We start from the raw sequence: 27036 nt of genomic DNA on the forward strand, positions 1-27036 counted from the left end.
AGTGATATGTTTGTATCACATTCAATTTAACCACAGCCTCTCAAGCTTTCATTTGAAGCAGAATAAAATGAATCCAAGTTAATTAGATGCTTACATAAGATAGATGTTAAATGCTAAATACAAACGTTCCAATAATTCTTAAGATTTGTGTCCTTTATCCTAAGTCTACCTCCTTATATTGATTCTATAAGCCTCGCATTAATTTTATATATCGAAATCATTTAATGTCTTACTGATTGTATACAGCGAGATAGGCCTATTTTTGAGTTAGAAAATTTGGGCTTTTCGTCAATATGACAGACATCCAAACAACTAAGTTTTTGTTCTTTTGATTGAGTACCTTAAAAATAGGACATTTGCATGATCTACCTTTATGACAGCTACATATTTTCGATGTAACAACATGGACGAAGTAATATAAACTAATAGTATAGAGACATAATAATGCGATTGGTTGTGAGATAGTGCATCATTTCTACATAATATATGGAACCTGATTAGATAAAAACTTGTGATGTTTCATTTGTTCTTCTCCCGACACCATACATAGGTGGCGTTATCGAATACCGATCGCATGAATTTCCACCATAACAGATCTAAATTGTAAAACGGCCAATATTCAATAAGAATTATAACGAAAATGGTTTTATAATTCATTAAGTTAAATGATTTAAAAACGTAATCAAAGGTTATAGCCAATATCCCTTTATATAATTGTAATATGGTGTGTGGTTGAAAAGGATAAACTAAAATAGGTTAAAATAAAAAGCAGGATGCAACTGGTACAAAGGTCTTTTGAAAATTGTAAAAGTGTAATTAACTTATAACGGTATTATTTCTTTAAGGTCATCCGTGCTTTATTCTGAACAATGTTGCTACAAGATTGAAATCATCACTACTTACGGCTTATGGTCGTCATCATGAACTCGTGAATCGTTACGGTGTATCCATCTGCACCATGAAAAACTAATTTGCTCGAAGTGTCATAGTTTTTCTTTCCTCTTCCGGACTTGACATTTTACGAGCAATTCGGCGGGTGTGGTTAAAACAGCAGAGGATGCTTACCCTACCGGTGCATCTGGTCCAAGCTTCCAGTCTTTAGTGGAGTCCGAGCTGCTCATTTGCTTTTGTTACTTTGTATGTATGATTTTAGTAACTATGTTCTTTGTTGTGTACGTCTGTTTTCCATGTCTAGTCTGTCTCTGGATTACATTATTTTAATTACCGCTGTAACCTTGGTTCCTTTGATTACTATTGCACTACCTGAGAGTGCAATAACATAGGATCAAGCTGAGTCATTTGTTCAATTGACAGTTTTGTGCATGTTCGTAAAAATAAATTTCACTTGCAATCATTGAGTTATAAATGCAAAATCTTTCTTTTTGATTTTAAAGCAGCCCTATCAATTTTTTTCCTGCAAGAGTGCCTAGATTATAGGAAGGTGATGAAAGCATTTTGCTACAAATAGCAGAAAAGTTGACAATACGGAATAAGAAGTCATCACGTTTGTCGTGTAGATATCGACATGAGTTTCCTTTCCGAACTTTTGATTGTGAAGTAACAATGGTATAAATATTTGTATAGGAATGTTGTATTGATGCTTTTTCAGTTGTCGTCAGGAAACTAGGCATGGTATATGACATCTTCGTTGGCGTATTGTTATCTAATTTCTTCGGAAGGCTGTGATCAAATTTGAAATGAAAAGACAGGAAGATGTTTTTTGGTACAAAAGATTAAATTTAAAAAGGTTGAAAAAAGTAAACAAGATTCAAGTTATACAAAAACAGTATCTATCAAAAAAAGAAAGAAGATATCCAGATGAGGCTAGAATAAAAAAAAATAAATAAAAAATCCCTTTTTATTTCTACAATTTTTGCATCTATCAGTTTAATACTATTGGTCAGTTGACTTTGAGTAAAACTGAAAAATAAGACAAACATAAGACGTGATTTCAACTTTAAATTCTACAAACCTAGCATTGATGTCTGAATTTCCGACTTCATTTTTTCAACGTGTTCAGTCAAAGAAACAGCGACCTGTTCTTTCACGTTCTGGTCTATATAATCCTTGATAACAGACTTCATATCAGTCATATCAATATTAGCCGTCAGCGATGCCGCCATTTTATCCAAAAGTGGCAACGAAAGGTTACTAATATTTACCGTAGCATAAACTGTTACCATTGTTCTTAAAAATACAGCAAAGAAAAATATAGTCATCTTTTTCCAGAACGTTTGTTGAGTTGATAAAATGCAATTATGCGTTTTTATTTGTGATAAAATCTCTTGTGGTAATAGGTGTTTTATATGATACATATAATTTGTAAGACGATCTAACAATTATGATAACTGGTCAAATACTGATACATACACGCTGAAAATATAGACTCAGGTCGCCAGCGATGGATATGCACAATATATGAGTAAATTGCCGCTTATGAAATAAAGTGAAAACAAAGATGAGATAACCTAAATTAACTTTATAATTGTGCATTTATATCGAAAGATGACATAAGTATTTGAAAAAAAATTAAGCATATTTTTCTTTAAATTTATCTATAAAAGTAAATAAAATGTTGTCATATTCGCTCAGCCAATCAATCGTCACTGGTGACCCGGGGTTATATTTGAGAAAAATTGGGGGAACAAATTTTATATTGCTTATGTATTTATATCGTTAATGTATTCAATTTCAAACATTCCAACACATGCGTAAGCTAAGGAAAATATGCATATATTTTGTGGTACAAAATAACTAAAGACTAAGATATTTTTATGCCACTAAATGAATGATTATCGCCAATTGGCTATGATAGGTACCTTTGTTTCTTTTCTGGAGCACCTGAGGTCACGGACGTTTTTTTTTATAGGGGAGGGGTGAAATATTGCTAATGCAATTTAGTTTTTATGTGACGTTTTGGTTTTTTTTTTCATCTTCAGTTTTTATATCAAATCTATTTTTTTTTCAGATAGTTATATAGTGTAATTAGATTTGTCCTTCTTTTCAGTTTTCACGTTTACATGCCATGTTTTTAAATTCTGACGTATTTGAATTTTCTGACCGCTGACGCTTCAGTTTTTTTGTTTTGTTTTTTGTTTTGTTTTGTTTTTTTGTTTTTTTTGCCAATACTTCGCATGTGCATTTTGTCACTTTATTCAGAATAGTTTGTCGAGAAACTGATTAAATTGTCCTTTTAATTCGCGACAAAAACACTTGTAGTTTTTCCTCTGATCATATGTAAGCTCATTGTTAAATACATCAAAATCGTGTCAATTTGTTTAGTGCAGATACTCTTAAGAAGCCGGAAAGACAAATTGTAATAATGAGACACCTTCGAATTTAATTTATGCGATTTGTTTGACGATAAGAAACTCAACAATTGTGTTAATTGGTGATATGCATATCCAGTTTACGTGAAGAGGTTTACATGTGTATACTGATCCAGCTCACGTGACGAGACTTCCATGTATATACTTATCCGACTCACGTGACGAGACTTACTTGTGTATACTTATCCAGCTCACGTGAAGAGATTTACATGTGTATACATATATGGAAAGCCACAACATTGTAGTGCTCATATGTAATCACTTTAAAAATTATATAACAACAGTGTTTCAAACTTTCTTTCATTCTTAATTCTGTACTATTACGCAAAAGGTTTCCAAATTGGCCTCATTTCCTTAAGGTTCTTATTGGTGTCTAGTATGGCTTTTAAAAATCAGACAAAAGCTGATTCATGCATGTAATACAACCCAAAGAATCCAGTTTGTTTTCTATTTAGAAACAGTTACAGACCATAAAATTGTGATACAATTTTAAAGATTGTATATGGAATTAGCTCATTGTCAGAGTTATCGTTCTTGGTTCGGTTGACATTAATAGGAAATGACCACGTGGTTTTCACATAAATATTGATCTGAATACAGAAAGAATATTGTTACATAAAATGTAGCATCTAAAGACTTCAAAACTATAGTTTATTAGGGGAATTTTACAACAACAAAAACATGGACATCCGTTTACCTATCCTATCTCACCCCTTTCAGCCATCGCCCATTTTCAAAGCCTTAATCATGAATCGCCTCTACCACAGACAGTGTCCTAATTCTACAGGGACTGTTCCTTGTATTTCAATTTCAAAGCGTAATCAAGGGAACCAAGGTTATAGCGGTTATCAAAAGAATGTAATCCAGGGACAAAGACCAGACATGGAAAACAGACATACACAACAAAGAACATAAAGTAACTAAAATCATACATACAAAGTAACAAAAGTAAATGAGCAACTCGGACTCCACTAAAAACTTCCATTTACTCTAATGAAAACTCATTTGGTGCACCTGGTCCATGTTCCCAGTTTTTAGTGGAGTACGAGTTGTACATTTGCTTTTGTTACTTTGTATGTATGATTTTAGTTACTGGCTATTCTTGTTGTGTATGTCTGTTTTCTATGTCTGGTCTTTGTCCCTGGGTTACATTCTTTTGATTATCGCTATAACATTGGTTCCTTTGATTATTCTTTTACAAAATGGCTATAAGGGGACATGTTAACCCCTTTTCTTTTTCTTCTCTGTATTGGCTGATATGAAAACCGTGCGTCACATGTTCTGACCTATCTATGCTGTTGGCTTTACGAACGTTATTCCATAACTTTTATTGAAAAAAAGCTTATAAAATACGATTTTAATTCGTGATAATTAGAATGTGGAAATATAAAGGAATTGTATACTTGAAGTAGATTCTCAAAACACATGTTCTAAGACGCTTTTACACACCAATTTTCTTTGAAATTTATTATTCAATGTTGAAGAATAAAAGTTCCAGTACAATATCATCCATGTTAATACACATTTTTCTGCATTTCTTTTTAGTGCCAATAAACATGCACCGAGTCTTACAAATCATTGAAACGTTTGTTTTCAATATCTTACGTTCACCTTATGTAAGCATCAAAGTAATTGATTTCATTCCGTTTCGAAAGAAAGCTTGACATACTTTGTTAAAATTGAATATCATACAAGCGTATCGCTACCTCCTTAAGATTTATTGTAAATTTATTATACTCATAAGACATATACATGTATAATGAATAATAGTTTGATATAGAAAATACCTTTAAAGGGGTTTGTGTCTTACCAACGTAGTTTTGTTTTTATGCTTAAAGTGTAAAGATATTGAATGGTACATGTACATTGTACAATGTAAAACAATAGTTAAAACAAAATTTTAGTATAATTTTTGGCCATTTACTGGTTGCTTCAGTCCCTGTTCTCCTCACATGGAAGCCTGGATCCGTCCCTATTTTCAGTAAGCACAAGACGTATTTCTACATGTAATACATTTAATAGCGAAAACTGCCGAAAACGAACAGTGACATAAAAAAAAACTGTTTAAACCATGCAGACACTTTTGAAAGTTCCTTCAAATCAACAAAATGTGTTTTAACTATATGAGATTTCCCGCCATTTTATCTTAGTATTATTCATTATTATTCTATTGGAGAAATCCCTTATCATTCAGCCTACTCTTGAATGAAACTATTTCGCCATATTCGATGGTAAAATTAAGATTTTAACATGTTCGCTAAAGATATATCGATAAGGTACCAATGTTGAAAATTTTACCAGATCAAGTAGAGATATAATTCAAACCACTTATCACTGAAAAATACTATACTCGGCGTCACATAAATAACATACTGTTAAAATTTGAATAAAAATATTTTCTACGACTTCATTGAGACCTACCGTCGTTTAAATTGTCTTAAATGACTTGCTCATTCGTTTAGCCAAACGGCTTCTCCCTGAACAAGTCGCTTTTAGCTTAAATCATGCGTAACAAATCCTTACGGGAAAATCCCATACTAATATTCGCCATGTTGGTTTCTACGGGACGATTTGTTTACAAACGAAGTTCGTAAGTTCCCGTCGAACTCCGGTGACAATCGTCTGCTTGATTAACTTCTCGGTATTGTACGTTGTTCGCGTAAAATAAATCCGAGATATCCGAAATAACGCCGAAATGCATTCTGGGTTCTTCGGTTTTTGGAGAAACCATTTAAACGTAAACAACTTCTCCTAGCAACCCGATCACTGTAAACATGGCCGACTTTTTACAATGTAAATATTGGCACCTAGAATTAAAATTTAACGATTCAATGTTTAGGGAGAAGCCGTTTGGCTAAACGAATGAGCAAGTCATTTAAGACGACGGTAGGTCTCAATAAAGTCGTAGAAAATATTTTTATTCAAATTTTAACAGTATGTTATTTATGTGACGCCGAGTATAAATACATCAGTAAGTAAACCTGTGTAAAAAAAGAGTGAAACAAACAATTCATGTGGGGACCAATCTCTTACCTGTTTCCCATCCTACACCGATGATTGTATTGTAGATAAAACTTTCACAGAATCTCTGTTACATATTACCATTGCGCACTTCTTATTTGGGATTTTGATTTAAATCAATTTGGGGATTCACATAGCAAAACATAGAATTTGTCATTCATGAATTTGGGGACATGGAGACCAATCTCTTATCCGTTACCTCTTCTAAACAGCCGAATTGGATTCAATGAGTTTGGATGGATTCCTATTTAACACATTCAATCTTAGCTTTTGATCCGAATCAATTTGGGGAATTCACATACATGTATCAAACTTTTACTTTGTTATTTATGAATATAATGACATGAGATGTCATCTCCTGTCTGTTAGTCCTTATATATCGCCTCCGTGCAGGTCCGGGTGTCAAAAGAATAGGCCTGCAGCAGCGCTAATCTTGCCGTAAAAGGCGACTAAATAGTGCTCAGAAACCTAGCCGGGGGCTCCCCTGGCGTGTTTCAATCTGGGGTTGTCAGGCTATAATACGGAAAACCTGACCGCAAACCATAGTGATGCACCGTGTTGGGAATGATGTCACGTTCATCGCACGTTAAAGGACCCTGCTGTGGTATTCGATAGGAGTAGGAATCTTTGCGCTCCGCTTCAGGAGGCTAAATTGCCCGACCTTACCCATCCTTCCCTTTTTCTAGTGGCAATCAAAATTTGTCGACCCTATTATCCATGTGTCCCATCCCTTTTTCATTTCATCAGCATTTCATGTTCATTTTATCATCCATTTCATATTCATCGTCTGAATATAGCTGAAATATTGCTGCTCGGACGTTAAACCCCAACAATCAATCAATCAACTTATACATCCCTGAATGGAATTCAATGAAACATTCACAGATTCATATTAAATATTTCCCTTGTGCACCGCTTATTCAAAATTTTGATCCAAATCATTTGGGAGTCAAAAGATGCATGTTATGATCAAATGGGGATTGAAGGTATTAGAGTTTTTGATTGTTAAACGTGTACTATAGTACTTAACTGTATTGTACAATAGATATATCTGTTTTAAATTATTTCCCTTACTTAAAGCATATGTTATTTTTTATTTAATGGAAAGATGTTGATTGGATGTAGTCAACATAACCTTCCGTTGGTAGATATTTCATTATGGATGATAAAAAATCGAAATGATCAGGTTAACATGTACTAGACCAAAACGGTGAGCTGAATTTGGTGTGTTAGCTTATAGATACAAGAAATTATTGTACACGGAGTTCAAATATACCGTGCAAAATAAATAGATACGCTTTTCTGTTTGGCATATGTATGGAAAAACACAGTACCCAATTCAGGCACAATACTCTGAATTGCGTACCTAGCGGAGAAGAGTGACTTTATAAGTCACAAAAAAAAAAACAAAAAAAACAAAAAAACAAAAAAACAAAAAAAACTCCTGCTCCGAGACCAGTACGCTACAAGAATACCACCATAGATACAAAAAATGTGCATGGTAGTTTGCATATGCATTGTAAGCATTCCAAAGGGGACGAAGTCCTCAAACTTGCTACCAAAACGAATTTAATCTTTGACATTAGAAGCACTGAGAACACGATTTTAGTCTGACAGGAAGTTAACCCGCTATATCGAGGAAGGATCTTTAATTTCGTTTTTACAAAAACAAAATGTTAATCTGTTATATACATGTACATGTAATAGCTCAGATCTTATAGCTTTGTAAACTTATGAGGAAAAAGAAATCCTAGTTGATATAAAAAATGTAAAAGGCACACATGTTAGTACTTGTATCATGAAATTATCAAAATAATCAATATTCAATTTCATCCTCTTTCAGGATATAACGGCTTTATCTTAAATCATACAAGATTCCTGAAAAAAAAATCAAACATTCTCCTTAGAAAAGAAAGTGCATCCCTCGAATTATAAAATAAACTTCTCATTTACATCATACCGACCTCTTTCCATATTGTTCAATTCCCCATAAACTGTTACCGATAGGAAAGTCCCCATTCCTCAAAGAACCCCCATTGCATTGTTCTTTGTTTTACACTCCTTGAGACATTTAGATTTCCCACACGCACGATATCCAAATGCATGCTAAATAAACGCACGATAAATGAACGTTACTATCGTGCGTTTAAACGAACGCTCATATTGTGCGTTTATCGTGCGTTTAAACGCAAAACGATGTGTAAACGAACTATAAACGATGCACGAACGCTAAAATGGGAAACATGAACATCTCAAGTAGTGTATCATTATTACATTATCTACTTGAATAATTTTATTTTTAGATTCTTGAATATATAAACTTATTTTTTCATTAATTTCTGTATATTTGTTTAATATTGATAACAGTTTTTAAACTAGTTTCCCCATTATCCTCACTACCACATCCACATTCTCCCATTCGCCACCACCCAATATACCATAGAATTAAAATTTTACCCAATACAATTACTGTTCTCCAAGTAATTAGCCCTAATATGAGTTAGTCACAGCCAACAACCGAACATCGCACTTATACACTGTTCTTACTTTAAAATTTGTAAATGCATTGAAAAAGGGACAATGGCTGAAAGGATAGCTGAGACATTGGGCTACACGATGATACCTGAATTTGTTTAGTTTGTTTATACGTGCTATCCCAAGAGGGCTTAGACGCTCATACAAATGAGTCGCAAAAATCTTGGCTGTTTGACCCAGTGGGGTACAAATATAGGCTTATACTGAAAAAGAATCCTTGAATATTCCTTGGCGACAAATTGATTCGGTAATGGGAGGTATAAAGGTACCTATAAATCACCATGAAGTTGATAGTGGAGGGAGGAGGGTCCACGGTGGACCCTCCGAGCCCATGGACTAAAATAGCGATAGAGTAAAGATAGTCGCACCTCTTTGAATTTGCTACTGGTTTCAAATAAAAGTGTAAAGAACTGACCGCTGGGCACCCCTTCGAATCCGCTTCAAGACTCAAACGAAAAAACGAACTGAATATAGCTTCTGCATTACTACAAAATAATGTTTTTCCTATGTCCTCAACACTTCCACTCTTAATGCTAAATTCTGGTTGGTTTCAGTCACTTAAATTCACTAGAACGGATTCAATTATAGACAAGTAAGCGCCCCTTCTCTTTTAACTCGAACAAACGAGTCGTTATATTACGTTCTCCAGAAACAGATAACACAAGACAATTTAAATTTGCAAAACACTGAATTGCAAATCTTGCGCCGCTTTTTTTCTACCTACCATGTCATGTGAGTAACCATTCGATGCAGATTCACATGGGATTTAAAGAAATGCATTTTATTTTACAATATTTGATAAAATAAACTTGTAGTTACAATTTTAAATTCAGGGGATTTTCTTTTATCCCATGGGATTCTTCATTATCCCATGGGATTTCATTGAAAAATTGTAAATAAAATATCAAATTATATTTTAAGGTAAATTTTATTAGACCACAGAGGACAGAGGTCAGCATATTTTCAAATCACTTACTATATGAGCATAGTAATATTAAGTCCTTGAAAGAATTAAAACACCTGTTCCTGGAGTAGTGCTTTATTATTTTGCATATGAAAAGTGACTAATGGTCATACCGGTAAGTCCTGACTGAGACTGGAGCTAAAAACCTGCTTTGTATATATGCATCAAGAGTGAATCTTCATGAATAAAGGGGTTATTTTGATAAACGGACAAAGATTTTCATCAGTGGACTTAATACTGTCTTATTTTAAAAAAATGGAATATTTTTGGCACAAATTTTGGCTCTTATTCCTTAAATTTATGAAAAAAAATGGTGACAGAATTTTGGAAGCCAGAGCAGCCCCTGTTCCAGTTACATGTTTATAACTTCATTTTACTGTCTATTACAGAATCTGAAAGTTATCCAATCCTGAAATAATGCATAATAAGTATAATTTTGTTTTGAAGGTGCTCTATGTTGCTCAAGAGAGATTAGAGGATACATGGAAGGATTCTTAATAATGACTTGTAAAAGATGAGTGACATATATAGAACTTGCAAAATTAAATATTAAACCAACTATGTCTGAGGAAAGATAAACAAACTCTAGCTAGATGTTAAGCTCTGGTAAAAATTATTTTTACTTGCTATCGGGAGATATCTCTTTTTATATGCAAATGCTTATGCAATATGGTTAAGCCCAAAACAAATCTCTTTATTGTATGAATATTCAGTTGCAAATAGAGTTTGTCAAGCCCGATTCTAAAATTATAGTTGAGCTGAACCATTGTTTTTAAAGCTCTTCTCTTTGCACCACCAACATACACTTGTTACATTTTTTGAAAGTTCAACTACAGCTTTCCCCCAAAACACTGAATCAATTTTGATTAATCTTACCCCCAGCATGTTGGACTTTACATTGAATGTTACTTATGAGCTTTACAAGATAACTGCTTTAAGGATGCTTGCAATGAAAATTAATCCAAGTAAGTTGAAAAGCTGATTATGAACCTGAATTTAGACTTTCATTAGAATTTTTATAATTTATTAAAATACTATGAAAATAGTACTGCACATATAGCATTTTAAGTTTATATTCTTAAGCAGTATATTTATAGTCAGAGTGTCTTTGAATATTCTTTTTATCTATCTCATTGTTTTACATTTGTGGTTGATCAGTGAATTTTCAAAGTGATTTAATTTCAAAGCTACAAAAGATTGAAAACTTCAATAACATCCCAAAATGATACAATAAATCTCTCTTTTTTAGTCATTAAGGTTTTTCATTCATACTGCACAGAAGATAAATGCACAAAGTGAATACGTAAGGCATACACTCTCTATGACTATCGTTGTATTTTAACACAAGATATCCCATGGGAGAAAAAAAAAACCGACGTAAGAGCTACAGTAAAAAACTTAAATAATAAATGCAAAATCCATCAATTCGGTAAACAAGATTCCATACTACATGTTATTTGATCGTATGGCAACGCACTCGTTTAACACCCAATGGCAATGTTCGTCACCCTACCCGGTGGTTTTCCCAAAGATGGCGGATTTTACACAAAAATGAAAACATAAATTGCCTCTAGGTGCACATATACCACACAGCGAAGTACTCCAAAGAATGCGTGAAGGTTAAATGAAGTTCATATCATTTTATAGTTGGTTGTTTGGGTTGGAAAGATTTTTAGATGTGTGGTGCATTTGATCTGCGAACAGGAATTAAGTGTTTTACAGACTCTATTTATCGCACACCAAGTTCAATTATACCGTGCAAAATAAATAGATCCGCTTTGTGTTTGGCATATATATACGCTGTAGACATCCCGTTACGCGCATCCTTTCTAATACACTTTATAACGTATGAAGGACTTCAATTACTGGCATTTTCATCTGACACAATGGAAAAGTTTTGAACAAATATATCTAGGGCTTGTTCTATAATCAGTCACAATGATAAGAATTAGTATGAAGAAATGATCGTGTAACACGAAATAAATTCAAGGTTTCGATTGGTAATAACAAGAACATACATGTTAATCCAAAGGTAAAAAATAGACATAAATGTCAAAGAACAACAAATAAACATCCCGGACTCCATTAAAAACTGGGTGCATGGAGCAGATGCACCGGTAGGGTACGCGTCCTCTGCTTTTACAAAAACACCCAACGAGTTATAATAGCGTACATCTTAGCGTCCTCTGCTGTTCTAGAAGCACTCATCGAATTGCTCGTAAAGATTCATGTCTGGGTAAGACGCATGAGGAAAGTAATATAATGCTTGTGCTGCCACTACAAATGTTAAAATCCCATCTCCTAAAGCTTGAATAATTCCTATTTATTGTTAAGCAGAAAAAAAAAATATAAAATAAAATAAACATGAAGTAACATTAAATTTTATTAACGCTACATTGTATAAATAAATTTATCACAAAGTGAAAATAATAGTTTACGTAACATACATTAATATAAATATTAAGCGAGCAAAACTCGCACTTAAAAGCATAGAAATTCATCTATGTTTTTTTCATATTGACTACTTGAGAAACTTTTGTCAAATCAAAACGTTACATCTCGATCTATAGAAGCTTTGAAATGTAGTAAAAACACCTGCTAAACAAGCAATTAAATGATGTTATTTGATCGGACAACACAGACGTTATTAAAAAAAATAAGTTCCGGTTGTGGTAGAACTAGGCATTCTTCACCGAACCCGAAACAGTTTTACCGATAAAATTGTAAATATTCAGAATATCTTTTTATTCCCTTTGATTTAAATTTGGACAGGTGTAAATATACAAAGAAAAGGAAATACAGAAGTGTTTTGTTTAAACAAGGTTGTTTAGAAAGCGCTCACTATTGATTGTTCAGGAATATAGCCCTGTGAGGTGACGTGGTCTCTTACGGCTAAATATCGCAAAGACTTCTTGTTCTATATCGCTCTTTTTGTGAATCTTGGCAACAAATTTGCTGAAGTTTAATGTTCCAAACCATACTGATATTTTGTATTATTTCTTATTTGTTTTGTTTTTTATTTTAATTTTCTTTAGTAAAAAGAATATTTGCTATCCCAGAAGTAATGCTCCCCATAAAAGTACTATACTTATTTGTCACTTTCCCATGACATTCTTGCATCTTTTGAGAGTGATGTCTCACCTGCTTCAAATGTGTCTGTAGTATATAGACCCTTTTGTACTAGTTTTAGGATAATCGTTAAGGTTGCATAAATGCTTCTGCAAAGGAATAATCAATGGAACCTAGGTTATAATCAAAAGAATGTAATCCAGGGACAAAGACCAGACATGGAAAACAGACATACACAACAAAGAACATAAAGTAACTAAAATCATACACACAAAGTAACAAAAGTAAATGAACAACTCGGATTCCACTAAAAACTGGGAGCATGGACCAGGTGCACCGGTAGGGTAAGTGTCCTCTGCTTTTCTAGAAACACCCGTCGAGTTGCTCATCAATAGTCAAGTTCAGGGTAAACTTCCCTACCTGCCGGAAGTGTATATTGAGCATCCTCGTCAGCTTACAACAATAGGGTCAGTAGAGTTAATTTTGAACGTCAGATGTTCGGAGAATGCTAAACAAATGATGTGTATGATCGGACTTCTCAAGACATTATAAAAAAAACTTACTTCCGTTTGTGAGAAAACAAGGCATTTTTCACCGAACCCGAAATTGTTTTACAGATAAAATTACAAATATACGAATTGGATATTACTTATATGATGAACCGTAGTCTGTACGATTAACTGACAACACTATACTGAATAAAAACAACTGTTTTTTGAATGAACTATGATTGTTGAATTATACATCTTTAAAATATATCATATTTCTATAAAAATACATGCAAAGGTAGTACATTGTAATATGTAACCAAGCATACATAACACTGGCGGATCCAGCCTGGACTCCCCTTTTTTTCTAGAAAACCTCTGGACCCCTTTTCAACATCTCTGGGTCCGCCACTATACTTGTAGTCTAAAATACATATCAACAAAACTGTTTTGCCATGTACTTGTAACAACTAATATGATATTTACATAAAATAATAATCTAATAAAGTGACATCTGTCTGAACCGAACCCTGAAGCATCAAAAAACCTGTCTAAACCGAACCACTACACGTCCAAAAACCTGTCTAAACATACCCATGAAGCATCCAAAAACCTGTATAAACCGAACCATGAAAGTCCAAAAACCTGTCTAAACCACTTTCAGAAGTCCCTTTTAATCAATTTAAACAAGGATGGTTGCCTACAACTATCAAACAAGCAGTCCTACTCTAGTCGGACGAAGTTCCTGTGATTTAAATGTATTTTAAACCTAAATAAACAAAACACGTGTTTTAACTTAACCAGTTTTTTTTAAAAGTAAATCAAAGTACTCATGTACTGAATCAATTTATATCGATGAAATGAAAAAGGGATCGGTTTTGACAGATTACGCAGTATATAATATTTCAAAACAAGAGGTAGATGATAAAATGATCACAGAATGCTACCCCAGCATTCCCCAAAGTTTTGGAGTGAGACGGGGCATACATCGTACATGTACATGTAAGTTGGAAAGTAAATGAAGTATATGTTTTAGCATTATTGGATCTTTGACGGTTTATCATGACTCAGTGTATTGTTGATTACATAAAGTGTACTTTCGACAACACTCTGACGAACGGGAGGACACGAAGATCTCTCGTTAATACGATGTCAAATATTATAAAAAAAATATAAAAAAAACATACAAAATAGTTATATAAGGCACTAGAAACAATAAAGAAAATTGAAAATAGGTAAAAAGTTGCCATAAAGTAAAACGTTAATAGCAGAACCCCACCCGATCCCAGATTTCAGAAAACTTGCATCCTTAATTCTCACTTAATAATAAATAAACCCGTAGATTGCAATACATGTTACATGTAATATGCCCACCCTTCACTTGTCAAATATTACAGTCATCACTTATCAGAGTCTCAGCCAATAGTATTCGTACAGTCCCCCGTGCTACAAAACACAAAGTCTGGGAATAATCTTAACTGTATGGGAAGCCATTGAATAATAAAACTTTGCATTATGGAAATCACGGAAATCAAGAATAATCTAAAACTTAAGTATCTTTCAGTTTTGTGGTGCACAGGCAATGATATCTACACATTCTTTGATTTGTTTTTGAGTTAAAAATAGAAACATAAAACCCAAATGTTTTCCATTTCCAAGTAAACTTAACCCCTTCCCTCTATTCCTGCCGTCGTTAAAATAGAACCTGCCTCCCAGTGATATTAAAAATCACCCCCACCGCCCCCACCGCCCCCACCACCTCCTCCACCCCCGCCTCCGTCGAACCACCCTCCGCCCCATCCTGAGCTGCTGCTCGATCCTCCAGTACCATTACAATTTTTGCCTCGACAACAACAGCAGTACCCACATGTCAGGAGGAAAGCAACGCCTCCCAAAGATCCGAATATTATGCCAACAATCATCCCTGTGTAGTCTTTGCACTTGCCATCCTTGAATACTCTCCTGCAAAAAAGGTAGAAACAGTATACATTTGTACGTGTACGTACATCATGAAATTTTCTGTGGATTTCGTCACCACTCTCTATGCAGTATGAAACATATCATGTTTGAAACTGTTTTAAAATAACACAGCTGTTATCTGGAGACTGAGGCGAAACCCGGTATGGAAATTATATTGTTTTTTTTTTTTTTTAAATATTTTACATTCAAACGGGAAGCAATCCACACTTTAACGGTGTTCAAGCTAAAGTGGCCATAAAAAAAACTAGATTATGTAGGGTAGCAGTGAATAGATATATATTTTGTTTGCCTTACTTGTACTCTCCAATTATATATTTTATGCCCGCCCCGTACTGATTTGACTTCAGATATTTGTCTCTAGCTTCTTCGTATATCTCCTGTATACATTCAGAAGTCAGTACCTCATTCGCTATACTCCCGGGCGATGTGTAGACCTGTAGAATAAGACAAAGCAAGATGTTCTAACGTCGTAACTTCATAACCACACACTCATAAACTTTCTAACCACACACTCACAGGTGATTGTATGCCATACAGTAAACTATATACACAATGTCATACATTTGTACCTACATGTATACATGTATATTCGCAGGGTTTTATGGAAAAATGATAAATCAGCAGAAACCATATTTAAACTCATGTTATTAACACTTACTTACATTTACGAAGGTCCCAATCCGAGAAGTGTATGTACATATACATAATTTTGTGAAATCAGACAGTTGGTGAATTTCGGTGAAAAAAAAGCAAAAGTCTTTCTATGAAATTTGATTCAAAATGTCTTCGGAAATAATTTTTTTATGTATTAGTAGTTCTAGGTATAAATTGTTTGAAATTCACTGCAATTTAATCATTAAAGGGAGATAACACATGTCTTACTCTTATTCTATTGAAACTTTGAACTCGTTTTTCTGCATCCTGTGATACTTCTAACTTCAATAAAGACGAAAAAAAAACCCCGTAAATTCGTCAGTTCGATAGACTATGAACTAAGTGCCCACAGTGTCAAACAGTTTGTGTTTTTTTTTCTGAGCATGATTCATTATTTTTCTGATCATGATTCATTATTTTTCTGAGCATGATTTATTATTATTCTGAGCATGATTCATTATTTTTCTGAGCAGAATTCATTTTTTTTTTCTGAGCATGATTCCTTATTTTTCAATTTTGCCTGATTCTTACAGATTCCAGCACTTTAGTTTACAAACACCAGGTCGGTACATGTACATGTAGGGGCAAATCCAGGATTGTTGATGGGGAGATTACATATAATTTGGTCTAACATGTACTAGTTTTCCAATCGTTTATATACTACATGTACATTAGAATAATACATGGAAAAACTACACCCATTTTAATCGGAAGTGCACATGCGTGCTTTGTGAAATATGTCTCACCCTGTACACTTCACTTATAAATATAGCGGATTGATACGTTGTTTTAGGATGTTGTAATTAAGTCAGCGGAGTTGATTGCTCTGTCATACAATTTACCAAAACACATTCCTTTGAAAATCTAAAAAACGCTGTGCCCAACGGCCATTTCGCATTTCCAGGATGTTATAAATCCTAAGTTATTTAGCGGAGTGATACATTGTATAAAAGTAAGTGATTGGGTTTTTGGAAGATTTCAATAACGTATACCTGTCTATCTTCCTTTGATAAAAATATCACAACTTCATTATAACAATATAGTCCGTAATCCCATCTATATCTTAACGTCCTGGCAAAATACCTGGCGTTCGACCTCTTGGTCCTAAAAACAAATAAACATAAAAATAAATCCCAAAATCAAGATACATCGTTAAATATCCTAGTAATAAAAATACATAAACAACAAAGTTTACCTTAGTGCCGTGAAACAATATGTAGTGTTATATGTATTGGAACCAGGATACATGAACATAAAAAAATATATACCTCAGTGTACTAACAAGTACTATGATCTTTAAAAAAGAGAACCAACGCATTTTCTCCCTTTGATTATTCAAAATCTGATTAGATTTTATTTGGAGAACTGCGTGACCACTGCGTTTCGTTTTTTTCAGTTTAGCTATTTCCAATTATTCAATATACATGTATAAAAGATTATTCATATTGCAATATATAAACGTAATTGAGAATATTCCGGACACCAATGCCTTAATAAAGCCTTGAACCTAACGGTTGCTATCACGTTTGTCCAATGAAATGCATGGTTGTAATCTTCATCGGTTACGTTATCATGGGTGTCACGTGATGTCGAAGCGAACTCAAAAACCGACCGCGTCTGATTAAACAGAGGGTGCATTTATTCCAAAGAAAGCAAACAGAAAATGAACAGGGAACGAGTAGATGGTACGAGAACACAATTAATTCCCCTTGGTTTTCGTTGTATACGAATATAGTTCCAACTTTGGTAGTAGGTACCTTCCACATTTTTTCATATTTTTACTGGAAACTTATTTGCTGAAGTTTTGCCTCTAATTGGTAGAAAATAAGTTAAAATTACATGGGATTTTTTTTCATTAATCAATTCTGACTAAAAGTTGTGATTTGGTTCAGTGGAAGAAGGTTAAAATTTAGGACTTTTAACTCAGTTCATTTGTCATGTTTACCCCATCTCCGAATTATATGTATTAATTTCAGAAAATGATGGTAAAATTTTCTACAATTTATATAAAAAATCCTGTTTGTACATATCTTTAGGCCAGAGAAGTTTTATTCAGTTTGCGCCGGTGGAATTTTTTTAATCTGCTCAAATGTGTATATTGAAATGCACTTGAAAATTAATTGCGGTCTCGTGCCAGATGTATGTTTAAGTAGGTTCGCTGCTCATGTTCAGCCATTTTTTTTTTAGATTTTCGGACTGAGTCTCCTCTGTTTCATCTATTTCACAGGATAAATATGTTTTGCCTTGTAACCTTACTTTTCTTTTCATAATTTCATGAAACACACCTTAATTAGGGAAAAAGTACGGGAGAATTTTCCCACAAATTTTCCATAGTGTATGTCAACTGAAGTTGACCTATCAATATCTTAAAAAATGTATTAACACTTTGATGGGTATTTCTTTGTGCTTAAGGGGTTCCCTGACCACTCTTACGAATATTGCTCAGAGAGTAAAAGTACGGTATTCAATGATACAGGCAATGTCTGCTCCATAAAAGGTGTCACTGTAAATGGCAAATAGTTGTAGGCACGTGCATTTGTAGTACCTAATCAGCATGTAGAGAACGTTAACGTTTTTTTTTTATTTAAAACAAGATTATCATAAAACTATATTAGTTATTATCATTAAAATATATATCACCATTGTGTTTTTGTAACCGCATATACATTGGTCCATCCAGGCAAATTTTTCGTGTTTTAATATTGGACTATATTGTTTGTCTTTGGAATTGAGTTTGGGACAAAAGCAAAAGGGACGATATCCATAGCAACGTGATGTTCGATGATTTTTAGACGTTAAAGAAATCGTTAAAGTTTTTAAAATAATTATTTGGGACTCTTATTGTTATTTTTTACATTCTTTCCGTGACATATCACTTCCGGACGATGAAATTATAAACCCCGCTAACTTGCACGTGCATGTTACCGTCTTCACCGAAGCTTTAATTCAGCTATACTACCGCTACAAGTACCGGTAGTTTAATAAAATGGTACTAAAATATATTTTAACTTATATATACCCGGATGTAATCTCCATTTTGTTGACAATGGCGACCGCTAAGATGTAGTCGTCTGTATTCCCCTTACAAATAGTTTCATGCGCTGGAACACTCTCTATCATTTTATCTATCTCCCCGGCTGCAAGAATACTAATTATATTAATGAAAGACAAACAAACAGTGCAAAAATATATCAAATAGACCCTTGTGTGGTAAGTTGGTAGGCATGCTCAATATACACTTCTGCGAGGTAGCGCTTCGGTGGAACAAAATAATTTTCCTCGCAGAAGTGTTTATAGAGGATGCTCATCGACTTACCCCATCGTTAACACAAAGGGTCTATATGACCCTCCCCCCGCCGTCCACGCCCTCTTCGTACATTTTACCATCGGGCCAACTGGTTTACAAGAAAACACCATGTGTAGTTGCATCAGAAACAATTCAACATGTAGTTCAAGAGTCTCGTATGTTTATATACTGTGTCTCAAAGGTCTTTAAACTATTAACAAATAATTACCAACTTTATAGAAATTTACATGTACATGTAAGAGAGTCTTAATCCCGACGTCATACAGGTACACCTGGTCCATGCTCCCAGTTTTTTATGGAGTCCGGGTTGCTCATTTACATTTGTTTCTACTTTCGTGTTATTGTGGTTATTTCATGTTCTTTGCTCTGTATGTTTATTTTCTTTGTCTGGTCGTTATCCATGATTTCTATTCTTTTTCATTACTAATCCTGGTTGAATTTCCCCTAAATTTCGCTTTTATAAACGTCACCGTAGAGTTGTGCTCAATCGTGCAACATTTCATAAACCTGAACACTAGTCCTAGCTACATCCGAATTGAATTATTCATTACTACCTTAACTTCTTTATGAATACAACAAACGTTTAAAACATTCACTAAAAAGTGTGCGTTTACTATACAGTATATATATTTAGAGGGATAGCAGGCTATCGAATTTTGAGAATTTAAGGTCAATGACCCCTGAATGTGACCTTATATAAGACATGACTCCGAACGTTATATGTTACAGTACAATCATGTGTACAAGTTATGAATAAATCTTTATTCATTTGTATTATTTATATTATACATGTATATAATTTACAATGTACATGTATCTTCGTGACTCTTCTTACAACGGATATACAGGTACATACTAGCCATACTAAGAACGGAGGGGCCAGGTTTAAGCCCCGGTATCTGTACTGTTGTTTTCGGTAAAAAGCGGCGCATGCATTAAAAGCACATCAATTTGACCAATATTTCCTTTTCGTGACAAAAATATACATGTACAGGTAATCCTTCATTCTTCGCCATAGGAAATTGTTAGTTGCAGTGTATTTATGGACTTATATTGTATTAGTTTTTACCTTAATCCGGGAGGGGTAGACATTTAAACAGTGTATCTGAATTTTGTTTACCCCCCCCCCCCCTCATATTTATGGTGGAACTTTGTTGATATCCCATTCCATTCATAAGAATATAAATAATAAAGCTTAAAAAATTATAAAATTCTTCAAATATTGACAATTTACCACCTCCTTCTACAAAATAAAAGAAAAAAAAAACTGCTTCCCCTTTTTTCACCATAAAAAAAAATACCCGACCCCCTTACACATTTAGAAGGCTTACCTTCCTGGCTACTAAGAACTTGACACGGATCACACACATATGAAGCATCGCAGCCCCGACCACACAGTCCACTTTCCTTCCGGGGGTCGGGGAAGACATCGACGTCCCATTCGTCATGACACACGGGATCCGGGCATTGTTGTCCGTAGACAGAAAACGTCAACGTTAATAAGTAAACAACTAATAAACCATTTACCACATTCATTACATCTATAAATACATTTAGCTCCCTGAGATTCTGTTGATACTAGCTGGAGGTAGTTATTCGAGTGTAAAATGGTTTCCCCGTCAGTGGGTTCACACACTCATAAGTAGTTACTTCTGCCTGAGGTTATTAAGTCGTTAATACCAACATATATTTATCTTATGTAAAAATGTATAGTATACAAACAATAGACACACAGGCAGTCCTAATCATTCATGCGAAGGTAAACATCATTAACGATCCGAGAAAGCGTACATTTCTGTTAATCATTTGATCCGGTTAGCGGTAGGATTCATTTGAAGATAGAGTTCAATCAAGTTCAAAAAGCAACATAGCCAGAATCTTTCATGACTATGTGCTTATAACGTAATGTGTATATACATGTATTATGTTCATGTACAATACACATGTGCGATCAAGCATGCATTTATAAGTAAAAGAAAACTTTGCCATACTAGGTGTTATTTATATATTGTGAGGATCAGCAGGTTTATACCTTTATACATAATTTTAAAATACCATCAAAAACTCTTACTAGCCTCACAGTCAACCCGGGAAAAGGGATAGCTTTCTTTTAAGAATTCGATGCACCCACCGAACTAAAATCTAAAAGATTGTACAACGACACCGATAAAAATGTTATAAAAGAACATAAACGAGGAAAATTTTCAGTCAATGACCTTCTCAGAGCTAGGCGTAATCCTGTGACGTATTGAAATTATATTGTGGAAAATATAATATTGAAATCCAAATTTGAGATGATCTTGAACTTTATAAAAATTTCAACTAGAAAGAGAAAATAAACTAAAATAAGCACGGAAGTACTTAATGTTTTTTTTTATTATTATTTATTTATTCCGTATGGATATAAGACATGGAGTTGTTTTATCCAAAACCCTTCCTGCTTCAACCTCTGTGGATCGCTACAGATCGTATATATTCCGTTCCACGATTAGGATTTGCACTTTAATTGTTGAAATCCTCGAGGTCGTGGTAGCTGAAATGTTTACTTATTGGAAGTGTGTTTTTTTTGTAAGGTCACTCCTTCGTGCATTTAAACGTTTGTGAAAAGGTTGTTTGGATTCGCCAACATAGTTGAGGTCACAAACGGGACAGCGAAGTAAATAAATCACATTTGCACTCTTGCTGTACACATTACAGAATATTTTGTAACGTTTCCCCGTGATTATGCTAGTATATGTTGATGATTGGTGCATCTGTTTGCAGCATTTACGCTTTTTGTCACCACAGGATCGACTTGCACCTAGAATTTAGCTGGGCTTAGATATTTTTGCACGTACTAACAGATTACGCAAACTGTGGCTGTGAGCTACTCCTACAACCTAAGACGTTGTAATTCCGTTCCTCCATAACCCAACCTCTTACTTCCGATCGCCATATTGCATAACGCTCGTTCTTCCATTCTTTGAAATCGGCATGATTATAGTTTTTTTCCATTTTCCATTTAAAACGTTTTATACAGTTTCTTTACCATAACACGGGAGAAGGTGACTAAAATGAAGGAAAACAAATGACCTATATGTACCTGAAGAGAAAATCCAGCAATCCTAGAAATCCTTTGTAAAAGCAGTTAAAATGACCTTCATATTTGTTTTTTTAGCTTTTTGAGTGTGTAATTCCGGTTGATAAAATTACGGATTTTAAAATTTGCGAAACGAACGTATCAAATTACCAATGAATTGCCTTTAGCAACTTTAAGTTCGTTTTGTCAAAAATATATTGTATTCCGTAAAATAAGTGATATAGTTCAAAATGGCTGGTCATTATAACAACTGTCTTCATTACAAATGTTTTCTAGGTATTGAACAAATATTTATGATTTTTATCGCTTGATTTCCGGTAGATTAAACTTCTTTTATGTAAAATAAAGATTTACAATATTTTAAAACACATGTTTAGCTAATTTATATTTGCGGTGGCTTTCAGCATGTCAGAGGTTAGGATGGCACCAAATCCGAAAATAGCTTGCTAGACAACCTCTATACTCAGCGTCACATAAATAACATACTGTTAAAATTTGAATAAAAATATTTTCTACCACTTTATTGACACCTACCGTCGTTTAAATTGTCTTAAATGACTTGCTCATTCGTTTAGCCATAGTTAATAGTTTCCTTTTGCCATTGATCTCTAAGTGTAGGTCAAGATATGAGGCTGACTTCACAGTCTGTAGTATCCTTTATGTCAAGTTCTTTAGGGGTAGATGCGATGTAGCAAATCACTGAAACTAGGATTGTTTAACGATAGTACATCATCTATATAGCGGAAACTGAGATTAAAGGATCTGACGAAACGATGTCCCTTCTATCGGATCAGATCAGCTATAAGGTCAGCCTCAAAAAAATAAATGAATAGGTCAAGAAGTAGAGGAGAAACAATTGTTCCCATTGGAATGAAAGTTGGCGATTTTGATATTAGTGGATTTCCAATTCCAGCTACCAAACTAAAAACATATTAAGGAGGTAGACACAGTGTAAGGGACACAACTCTTAAAAATCATTGGAACGTTTGTTTGCAGCATCTTACATCTATCTTATGTAAGCATCCAATTAACTTGTATTGATTTTATTCTGCTGTAAACAAAAGCTTAAGAGGCTTTTGGTGAAATTGAATATGATACAAACATATCACTGATTTCAAGAGTTATGTCCCTTATACTAGGTTTATGTAAAATGTCTATTTTTTGTCACGTTTATCTATTTTGTTTGTTGTTCGTGTATGTGTAATTACATGTTTGCTTATCTATATTTTCTGTGAATGTTTTCAGTACTTTGTATGATATATCATTTTCATGTTTATTAACATTTAGTTTCATTCATTAACTGATTACGTGCGTCGGTTGAGGATCATTATTAGTGCAGTTTATCGCCATTCCCGCGTTTTATCATTTCACATGGACTGTTACATGTAGAAATGGATTGCGGTGGTGAGTCAACGAAAGACGGATTAAATGATTGTCAATGATTTCAAAATACAATAAAACCTTTCTCAACAGAATCTTAAATGATCCAAAACCTGTCTAAACCTGACATTGTTTGAAATCATTTTATATTAATTTAATTCAGTTTACACATTTTAAAACCAACACCCATTTCAACCGAACTAATTTCAAAAGTCTGAAAAGGTTTCAATTAAGGAGGCAGACCTAGGGTAAGGGACACAACTCTTAAAAATCACTGGCACGTTTGTATTCAGCATTTAACATCAATCTTATATAAGCATCAAATTAACTTGGATTCATTTTATTCTGCTTCAAATGAAAGCTTGAGAGGCTTTGGTGAAATTGAATATGATACAAACATTTCAATAATTTTATATGATTATGTCCCTTACCCTAGGTCTACCTCCTTAAGTCAGGGTACTCTGTAATTGTTCTTATATTTCACATATTTTGTGCAATGTTAAGATATTCCTTTTAAATATATTCAAAATATCTATTCACATTTCCTATTATTTTCACTTTGCAGACGACATTAGTTTTAAAATACACCGACTAGCTCATGCCTCAAATATGTCCTTATTTTTAAACATTACTTTCTTTGTTGTGTTTGTCCCTGGATTGCGTTCTTTTAATAACTGCTTTAACCTTGGTTCCCTTGATTACGCTTTGAAATTGAAATACAAGGAACAGTCCCTGTAGAATTAGGACACTGTCTGTGGTAGAGGCGATTCATGGTTAAGGCTTTGAAAATGGGCGATGGCTGAAAGGGGTGAGATAGGATAGGTAAACGGATGTCCATGTTTTTGCTCTTTCATTGGACAATCGAATCAATGAGGTTCTTGTGCACTTATATTAAATTGGTTTGTCTGATGTTTATGTCATACAATAAGTACAATAGATAGGTAAAGCATTCAGATAGAAACATCAAAGGAAAATGGACGAATTGCCGTTAAACAATCCTATTTACATCAACATTCTTTGTAAAAGCCTACAAATAGGAAAAAAGTAAATACCGTATCGCGGGCTATTTTGGCGCGTGTAAACATATTTTGAAAAAGACATATACGAAAAATTTGAGAGTTTCTTATTTATGCTTAGGGCTTGTACAAAGTACTTAATCCCAGAGTTAAAAAATCGTGAAATGCTAAAATACGCCGAAATTTGCTTCCCGCCAAAAGTACCCGCTACATGGTACTTGATACTGTAGCACAATAATCACATAAGACAAGTGGTCTTCATTCGCAGATAAATTGTACATTGAATGAAATATATGGTGTTAAATAGGAGACATTTTAACATCATTATTTAAACTTGGGAAAATAGTATTACTATTGAACGAAAATGCATGTGTATTGCACGTTACAACCAGATGAGTTTGGAAATAGAGAAATTAAAGTAAGATATATTGAGGATTGATACCTTATCCGAAGGGTCTACAAATTGGAAAGAATTAAATTCGATATTAAATCTGATACATGTATATTACTCCTTTTAAAGTGTATTTGACTTAAGATTTATTTTATTTTATTGTCAAATGAACCTAAAATACCAGATATGGTTCAGTTGGGCTAATGATTCAAATTTCAAAAAATACCAATATTTTAGTCTTCATTTTAGATCACGTTAATGACGTCATAGAATTTTCGCACGTGAAAATGCGTGGTAAAAGTGCACGTATAGCCCATGGCGATATACTTCGCGGTCATAAGTGTTCTTTTCTCGACCGTCGCCTCATGAGAGGTGTTTATGTACGACACATTGACACTATTTAGACTGGTTTTCGTTTAATTTCACAGGAAAACTTTTCTTGTTACGAGTTAAATTTTTTTCGAAGATATTCGGGTTATTAATATGCACAAAAAATATCTTGTTTCTTGGAATTTGTTATAGTTGTAAAAAAAAAAGAAAAAAAAAAAAAAGAGAAAAACATTTTGAAATCCTATTCAGCTTAAAGTACTTGTACAGTGCACTGATATAGCAAAACTACAAAAGTTTTATTCCTATCATCGCATCGTTATATATGGTACAAACCCCTGGGCAGAGTTTATCTGATGATGTGTTGCTTTTAATACTGTAGTATTAATATGCGCTATTCCGCGATGGACAGACAGGCGCAAAAATAGTACCCACGGAATTAAATTTTAACTCTGTATAACGCTGATCATTTCTCGACAGCGCGAAAAATGATACCCGCGAATATATTCACTTGACAGAATCCATAAAACCTCGAAACCTCGAAAATAATCCGTTTACAGTAAATGTGTAAAATCCGTGATTTAATACAGAAAAATCATTTTGATTCAAGAAAAAAAGTTTCAACTGGATAACATGATGTATTAGTTCTAGTTGGTTTAATTCTTCGTTTGTAAAAAAAAAAAATCAGTAAACTTCATATTTCAGTCGATCTCACTAAATTAAAGCATATCGAGGTGACAAAAATGATGATAAATGTACATGCAAACTAATGATACAAAAATACAAATAATCAAACAGCCCAATGCAATCAAAACAAAGCTAACTCTAAATATTTCGTTTATTTACTTTACTCAGTTTTCATATTTCATGTGTTTATGTTCTGTTGTATAGTGTGTCGCCCAGATTATCAAGTGCAAATTTGTTCGATTGTTTCTCCCGAAACCATTTCAAACTTGTCGGTATTTATTTGCTATGTTTTCTGATTGATATGCTTGCAAACATTTCATTAAATTATGTCAGATTTATAGTTCTAAAAAATAAATTGGCATTGGGATATTATTATATGACATAAATATCTACCCGAAAAATGAGGCATTATTAAAAAATTAGTTTACGAATGATACGTAAGATCGAGTTTGAAGAAAACTTTTTTTAATTCAAAAAATACAAACAGCAGTATTATAACGTATGCAGAAGCAAACAGAAATTGATATCAGCTCTATTATTTTCTGAGGCGTAGACCCCCTTTTTGTGGGGGTGGTGGTGTTGATTTGTTAATTGAAGGCATGAGAAATATTTTAGCAGAAGCAGTATTTCTATTTGACATTCTACGTGAGTACCGGGACATTTTGATGAATGATCATATGTCTTCTTTAGTTGGCTAAGTTAAACTTTATTCAAAAATTAGAAATAAGCATTAAATTCCCTTTAAACATCCTAGCCCCCTTTTCCGCTAAAAATGGTACAATGCTTATAGTTAGTTTAAGATAAGATAT

General features: G+C 33.8%; 2 protein-coding genes across 3 annotated transcripts in view; one reads left to right on the plus strand and one right to left on the minus strand.

The window, feature by feature from the left end:
- The window catches only part of LOC148599991 (uncharacterized), a 218527-nt gene that overhangs the window by 157325 nt on the left and 34166 nt on the right, over positions 1 to 27036 (plus strand). The window lies entirely within an intron of this gene.
- LOC148599996 (uncharacterized) lies at positions 12215 to 21294 on the minus strand. Of its 2 annotated transcripts, XM_088557964.1 has the most exons (6): positions 20679 to 21294; positions 19060 to 19177; positions 17033 to 17144; positions 16269 to 16322; positions 15681 to 15820; positions 12215 to 15368 (listed from the first exon to the last, which is right to left on the minus strand). In XM_088557964.1, exons 1-6 carry the CDS (start codon positions 20881 to 20883, stop codon positions 15128 to 15130), a joined length of 870 nt encoding a protein of 289 aa, XP_088414090.1. In that variant the 5' UTR covers positions 20884 to 21294; the 3' UTR covers positions 12215 to 15127. The 2 variants fall into 2 exon arrangements, with proteins under 2 accessions (XP_088414090.1, XP_088414091.1); XM_088557965.1 differs by lacking the exon at positions 16269 to 16322 and having other exon boundaries at positions 20679 to 21290.

Source organism: Perna viridis, chromosome 13 (genome assembly GCF_037379345.1).
Source record: "Perna viridis isolate PV_CMFRI_1.1 ecotype Kerala chromosome 13, ASM3737934v1, whole genome shotgun sequence".
NCBI lineage: Eukaryota > Metazoa > Mollusca > Bivalvia > Mytilida > Mytilidae > Perna > Perna viridis.

Bases quoted from the DNA above. Each gene is read 5' to 3' on its own strand.
- LOC148599996 (XM_088557964.1), bottom strand. From the start codon at position 20,883: ATGAATGTGGTAAATGGTTTATTAGTTGTTTACTTATTAACGTTGACG. The intron at 16,323-17,032 runs GTATACGTTATT...TCTTTATTGAAG, and splicing joins TATCAAAGGAAGATAGACAG to TTAGAAGTATCACAGGATGC. The intron at 15,821-16,268 runs GTAAGACATGTG...CTTATTCTACAG, and splicing joins AAAGTTTCAATAGAATAAGA to GTCTACACATCGCCCGGGAG.